Source organism: Fulmarus glacialis, unplaced genomic scaffold (genome assembly GCF_000690835.1).
Source record: "Fulmarus glacialis isolate BGI_N327 unplaced genomic scaffold, ASM69083v1 scaffold42330, whole genome shotgun sequence".
Taxonomy (NCBI): Eukaryota; Metazoa; Chordata; class Aves; order Procellariiformes; family Procellariidae; genus Fulmarus; species Fulmarus glacialis.
The window spans coordinates 1-7484 of NW_009187868.1; the positions used below are offsets into that span (position 1 = coordinate 1).

At 35.1% G+C, this 7484-nt stretch overlaps 1 protein-coding gene across 1 annotated transcript; it reads left to right on the plus strand.

The window, feature by feature from the left end:
* Window positions 1–332: 332 nt before the first annotated feature.
* Window positions 333–7130, plus strand: LOC104071285 (pleckstrin homology domain-containing family A member 1-like; the record flags this gene model as incomplete). The annotated part of the gene is made up of 4 exons (XM_009576602.1): window positions 333–378; window positions 2442–2539; window positions 5187–5318; window positions 6987–7130. Coding segments are annotated over 4 exons (420 nt in total), but the record flags the coding sequence as incomplete, so codon positions are not given.
* Window positions 7131–7484: the final 354 nt, after the last annotated feature.

A 7484-nucleotide genomic window follows, 5' to 3' on the forward strand; every position in this document is an offset into this window, starting at 1 on the left:
TGATTCTATGATTCTGTGATTCTATAAATGTCCTTGAATTTTTAGTTCAGTTGAGATGTAGAAGTGTTATGTTTTCAGCTTTCAACATTTGTCTGGTAATGAATTCTTAAACTTAAGGAATAGGAACATGTGGCTTAAGCTGTCGTCTTACCATAGGTTGCACATCTTGAACTGAATTTTATATAGTATTTTTTGTTATATCTGTATATCTTTATACCTAACCTATGCTGCTAATCTTCAAATTTAGCCACTTGAAAGAGGAAAAAAAATTGTGATATCTGATGTATATTTTGTATGCACAATGATATTTATAATCTTAATTTCCCTACTAGGTTAGCGATGCAACTAAGCTAAGGCCAAAGGCAGAATTCTGTTTTGGTAAGTTCTTGCATGCGGCATGTGCATCAAGTACATTCTTCAGAAATTCAAAACAAAGATTATGTTCTGGAATTCTGTTACTATATACAGCTGGTAGTGTATTTTTTAAAAATAGCTTGTATTTGCTGTTTCTTCTTTAACATGAGCGAAATGTTGGCTTCTTCATAAGGTGTTTTTGTGGCTTTTCATATTGCAGCTTCATGAGCAGTAGATGAGAGCTGTTTTTCAGATGTTTGAAATTTTTGAGGCATTAATAAGCTTATCAAAAATGATGGGTGTTTTCAGAAACATGGCATGCCTGTCAGCTCTGAAGACAAGTAATGTAACTATTTTAATCTGTATTACTGATAAAATAATTGATTTAATTGATCTAAAAATACTGTCAGCCAATGCTCTTACTTAAAATTTCAGCCTCTAGCTGCACCGAAGAAAAAGAATTTGCTTGGGGTACCTTCTAGGTTTATTGATACTTAAACTCGTTTAAACTTGAGTAAGGTTTTAGATAATCATAAAAGCCCCTTACGGTCTTTTTTTAGATATTTCATATAAGTAATTTGTCCAGAATTTACCATAATTCCAGATTTTTCTGACAAGCAATTGGCATTCACAAAAGTATGGGTAGAGACTGGAATCAGCCTCTGCTGTTTGTGGCTGCATTCACAAAAGTTTTAGCTCAGATGAAGGTACTGAAAATGCCTGAAGGTTTTATGACAATTAGTTGAGGTGTCCTTTACATGTGCAGTGTTGTACAGATGCAGAGAAAGCAGTTCCAACGGACTTGTGCAGTCTGTGGTGGAGCTCATCAAACGCTTGGTATATCACCCCTGTGTGTAAGGCTTCAGGCATTCTAGGCTAGTACCTAGTGTGTCAATTCAGTGCCATCTACAGATTCCTCTGCACATGCATGTGTAGAGGTGTTTGTCTTCATCAGTTGTAAAGTTGCTCTTGTCAGCAGGCCAGCTCTAAAAAGCCTTAGTGATCCAAGATGCTGGCTGAAAGCTTTTAATATTTCTCATTTATTAAAGCGTTTTTGATACTTTTTAGAGGAAAAATTTATATTTATTGTCTTTTTATTTAAATACTGGGAATTGTTGTTTCAGTCAACTCATTATACGGTTCTGTATTTTGAATTATATTTGCATCTAATAATGTTTACTTGAAACAGTCCACTTTGGGGAGAAAGAAGAGTGAAAAGTATTTGTTTCTGGCATGTGTTTGCTGTTAGCGATGACCTGAAGAACTGTTATGTTATAGGCAGAGCAACGAAATCTGTTCAGACTTTAGCTGCAATGCTTCAAAGTTCTGGGAAGGTTTTAGTCACTGTTCACCTTAAAACTAATTTCAAGATAAGTTCTTAGAATTTGTGAGAAAACTAGCTGTGATTTTTTTATTGTTACACAGAAATATGTTTGTCCTTTTTGGATAAAGATATGCTAAGTGTTGCTAGGTAGATATATAAACTTACTGAAAATATGCTTTCTCTACCAAGTCACTAAAGTAAAATGAAGTTTTATGTTCTGTCTACTTAAAAGTTGTTTGGTCCTGAGCATCATATACTTAGTAATCAATACTGATTTTTCCACAACTTAAAAAAAAAAAAAAAAAAAAAAAAAAAAAATCAGTAATCATAGTCACGTTAATGAGTTTGTTGCAAAGGATAACAGATACTGGTCAGAGGATTAAAAGGAGAAATTGTAAAAGTCCCCAAGTATAAAACTTTGTTGCTTAGGGAAATTGAGAAAAGGGAAATGGAGCTGTAGAAAATTCTGATAAAATTCAAGGCTTTATTTCTATGTAATAAAAATCACTTAACAAATTCTGTATGATGCTGTTTAAGTGGAGAGCTTAAAAAAAAAGGAAAGAAAAATAGGTTTTTTTTTTTAGAATAAAGCAAGTCTGTCAAGTGGATGTATGTATCTTAAGATGACTTTCTAAAAAGAAATGCAGCAGAGAGCTTAAACACTTCAACTGGATTTTCCATCTGAAATCAAATCTTTTTATGACGGTGTTAAGTTTGCTCTTACATTTCAGTGTTGTTACCTTTTTGTAATGTTTTTTAACAGTTATGAATGCAGGGATGAGAAAATACTTTCTACAAGCCAATGATCAGCAGGACCTAGTTGAATGGGTAAATGTTCTGAACAAAGCTACCAAAATCACAGTAAGTGGTTTAGTTGATATTTAGCAATGCTTTCAAATGGTGACTGTCTCAAGGTGCTTAAATGTAACCTTTGCCTCCAGTTTTTATGCTAGAGTAGTCTTTTTATCTCTACAAACAAGTTTTGGCTTGGCTTTCCAAGAGAAACTGTACAGAACTCCCCCTAAACTTGAGTTTATTTTACTTTTTGCTTTGGAAATTGGACAAAAATGTAATGAAAAAGATAGTTACAGCATATGATGTTTTCTAATAAATTAAAATTAACCGTACACATTTAATACTAATTGAAATATCCAGAAGACACTTGCAAGCATTGAAAAGATATACATACATTTGCCTGGTGTCAAAAGTTTGTATTTCTTAAGGTATCACTAAAATAATGAACAAACATATCATGCCATGTTCCAAAGGCGCTGTCCTGATTTCAAGTAACATCCATTCAAAGAAACATTAATGCATTCTTCTGGTAAGTGTTAAATTACTCCTCTGGTTTGTACCAAGACAGCTTGTTATCACATGTTAAAAAACCCCCACGTATTACCTTAGTCTTTTCAGGAGGCAGAAGTTATGGTTTTGTTTTCTCTCCAGTTTTGGGGAAGTGATGACATGAACTGTTTTGAGAGCATATCCTTACAAAGAAAAATGATTCTGAGCATGGGTGCGCACATTCGTATTTGTTGTCAGTAACTTTCTCGGTTTTAGGTTATCTAAGGATGTTTCCATGAGTTGTTTGCATTGTTTTAATGTAGCTCTTTCTTTGGAGTTATAAAAACATTACTACTAATAATAAATAAAAAAAACAGAAACACAAAGCCTTCTCACTTCAGTTTTTCATAAGGAGGACACACCACAACGAGGCTTGAATTGTTTCCAGTTCAAGAAATAGAGTGAATAAAGAATTAATTGCATGAAATTAGAATTTAGTCTGAAAGCTGTTTATCATATGTTATCATATGCATTCTAGATGGCTGGTGAAATCATTAGTATTTTTTGTCTTTGAAGGAACAAGCCTTTGAACTGCTAATCTGTTCAGAGGTTATTTAGTATGGCCAATTATTTAATCAAACAATTAAGATCATTCAGTTATTAATTTTCATATGAGCATTACTTGCTGTAGATTGTAATCCTCTAAGAGTCATTGCATTTTTTAGTACTCTGAGTACTGATAATTTCAAAATAACTATGAACCTTTGCAGTCTAGCACATTGTGTACCTATTTATGAGTACTGTTTGAAAATGCATTGATATGAGAAGGTGTTTGTGGGTTTGGTCTGTAGCGTTTTAAGTAGGAGTTTGTGACGGCTGAAGCACTTAACCCATAAAGCTGTACCTACAAGCCCCTTCTCTTAACGGCTGAGGGCCATGATCTATGTGCGCTAGGAGAATGTCTTACCCTTCAGCGCCAGACTTGGCTGTGAATGGAGTCACCTGCTACCTGTGCTAGCCAAGCTGGGCGTTGTGCAAGACTAAGGGGATGGTGGAAGTGAGAGAATGAGCCTGACGCCACAGCTGAGCAAGCTGCTGAGTGCCGCCTTCACTTGGCCGGGAGGAAGCTGTCCTAGGCTGACATTTGTGCTCTCGGGACTGTTTGTACTTCTTTGCAGGCTGTTTTTTTGTAAAATAGGCAGTCCTGGGCATAGGAACTAGAACACAGCAGACTATAAAGTAGCTTTGTTTTTGTCTAGATCAGTTCAATTTCAAGTTTTGAATGTGCCACAGTCTTGCATGGTAATTCACTGTGTAAAGACAGTTTGCATGTCCCTTCTTTGTGAAGGAATTTAGATATCCTATGTAAATATCCAGTAGGTTGCTGGCTAAGATATTTTGGTGTGAGACTCTTGATCTCTTCTTGTTGAAGTCACTTCAAATTTACTATATTAATATTAGGGGTGAAAGGAGATGATAAATGAAAATATCTTGGGTAGCCAGTTAGTGCATTTCTTAGGTTACAGATGTTTACTTTTTGCACAAACTCAGGAATTTGAGTAAACATTTCAGATCAAAACACTTATTGGGAAATTGAATTCCTGTGGTGTTTTGGTTGCTATAGTTCCACATTTGAGAGAATTATCTAATAGTCAGTTATAGTTAGAAATAGGTAGGTGGGGTCATTTTGGACAGAATTTAGCAATAAATGTAGGATTAATGGAGGCAGTACATACAGTCTTTATGCCAAGTGTTGGAATGTGAGTGCAAGTGTCATACTGGTCAGGCATGCTATTTGACAAAAGTCTCAGTACTGTAGCCCTGTGTTTATGGTCTTACTGTGCTAGCTCTACAGGCACTGGGGCATCTCCAGTCTGAAGCACTTATTACTAAAACTGAAAGCAAGTGAAAAATAAAGAACCAGTTCTTGTACAAATTAGCAGTGCTTCTTGAAGACCAAGTATAGGACTTATGGCAAAGCTGGGAATTGATTTTTAGATTGCAAGACACCTGGTGAAATGTCTTTATTGACACTAGTTCTTCTGAGAACTAAAGCATAGCCATTGCAACAAATTTTTATGTAAGCTATTTCTAGCCTTTTACAATTAGAGAACATTTGTTAAATGTTGAATTTATGAATGTCAAATTAAAGATTCTTGAGTAATGATTGGGGCTTTTTTAGGTCTTCATAAAACTTATGTTAATTATCATATTCCGCTTTCAGGTACCAAAGCAGTCTGATCCTCTCTGTCAAATGGATAATGCAAATCGTCAAGCTGAAAGCCCAGGTGGAAAGAAGCAAGTCTCTTACAGGACAGAAATTGTTGGCGGTGTTCCTATCATTACACCTACTCAGGTAATACTCATAAAAAGAAGTGGGCCATTATTTGATAGAGGAAGCTTTGTTGTTTGACAGGTGAGAATAGGTTATGTATCACAATGTAGCTGCCAACTTCTCACCTTGCTCAGAGGACTTATACTTTGATGTGCACCTTTTATTGATAGCGACTGGGTTTTTTTGAGGATTTTATTCCCTTTATACAACATTATAGAGAATTATACAAGACTATAAAGAATTACTTGAGTATTGATTTTTGCTCACAGATGTTGGTTAGTATGCTGAAAATGTCTTTTTGTGTGTGCGAAATGAATTGTTGGTGTTAACAATGCCAAAGTTCTCTTTTTAACTGCCAGGAAAAGTGGGCAAAATAGGAGGTGATTAAGTCAGCTGATTACATATACACTATGTTATTAGAGGTAGTAAGGATGACAGCAGATTAAACTATTGCAGAAGGGCCTTATGAAATAGCATGTGTGGACAAAAAAGACAGCAAGTGAAATTCAGTGAAAATAAATATGATGTAAGGGATTCTGGGAGAAACAATCCTAGTTTTTAATAGAAAATACTAGATTGTGAAATAACCATTTCCGCTTGAGTGAGAGGTAAGAGTTAGTCACACGATGAAAGTATCATCTTAGTGTTCAGTAACAGTGGAGGAAAAACCCTACAAATATTAGGAGTTACTAGAAAAAGAATAAGGAGCAAAACAGAAAACGTCCTTGTTGCTCTATAAATCCTGTCTTTGACCAGACCTTGATTACTGTGTTCAGTTTTGTTCTTATCTTAGAAACTAAAACTGGAAAGGTTCAGAGAAAGATTTCAAGGATGATTGGTCCATGTGGAATGATCTCCACATGAGGAACAATTGAGTAGGCTAGTACTCTTCCGTGTGCAAAAGAAATAACTAAAGGAGATTGTAAGAGCTCTACAAAATCACGATTGGCAGGAGTGGATGGTGTAAACTGTCTTTTCCAGTACGAGAGCTATGGGCTTTTAAACAAAGCTAGTGGTGTAACCAGGTGAAACAAAGGGAAGGAGTTCTTTTTTCGGTGAGTAGTAAAACATAAGGTACTCCTTGCCAAAAGATGGCATGGATGCAAGAAACTTTCCTGAGTTTGAGAGATTGGACAAGCTCATGGAAGAACAATCTATACAGTGTTAAAGATATAGACCTGTATCTGTTTCTGCAAGTTCCCTGAGCTGCAAATAGTTACAGTTTGGATTAATATCATATAAATGGCATGCATACACCTGAATTGCATTTAAAAAGTTGGTGAATTCTGATGTGTCTTATGGTCCTAGAAATAGCTTTTTCTTTGCTGTAGCCACCTCTAGTGTTTTGGCCTTAAAGTGAGGTTATGAGTTTGCACTAAATACATGCATATATCTTGTTTTTAGATCTGTAACATTCTTCATTGAGTGTCTGTCAATATTGTTTGAGAATACTTAGCACTTTCTTAGTTTAGTTTCTAAATGGAGCTTGCAAGTACTCAACCAGAGCCCTTGGAGAGTCTCATTAGTTGTCTCTAGAAATCAGTTGAAATATTTTACCCTTTCAAACAAATTGGAAATGAGATTTGTGAGCATGGGATGATACAATTATTTCCTATTGCAACTAGTATAGTTATTCTTTGACCTTTAGAAAAAAATGAGAGTATTCTGAACTTTCCTGCTTTTCTCTAGAAAGAAGAAATCAGTGAGTGCAGTGAAGGGGGTGATAGGAATTATTTGAAACGGTCACAAAGTCACCTTCCTTATTTTACTGCTAAGCATCCCCCAGATAATGCTATTATCAAAGCTGGCTACTGTGTAAAACAAGGAGCAGTGGTAAGTATTTGAGATCAGTGTGTTTCATTAATCAAGAACAAAGGTCCTTAGGTGGTAGTTGTACTTACAAGTAGATGATTTAAAAAAAAAAAAGAGACATTTTGTAACATTCCTTTTTTTAGTTAAAAATAAACTAGAAACCTTTAATGTACTGTCTTTTAACATTTCTTTCGGCGTATTTGTGCTGCTAAGTTGCTACAGTTTCAGTGGAGATTGTTGAAAATGTCTTATAATAGAAAATAGTAGCTTCCAGAATTTCTGATTTTTGCAGTTTTCAAAAAAAAGCAAATTTAATTGGGCAGAGTTTTGCAGAATTATTTTGGGGGCACTATATATGTATACAATAGATATATG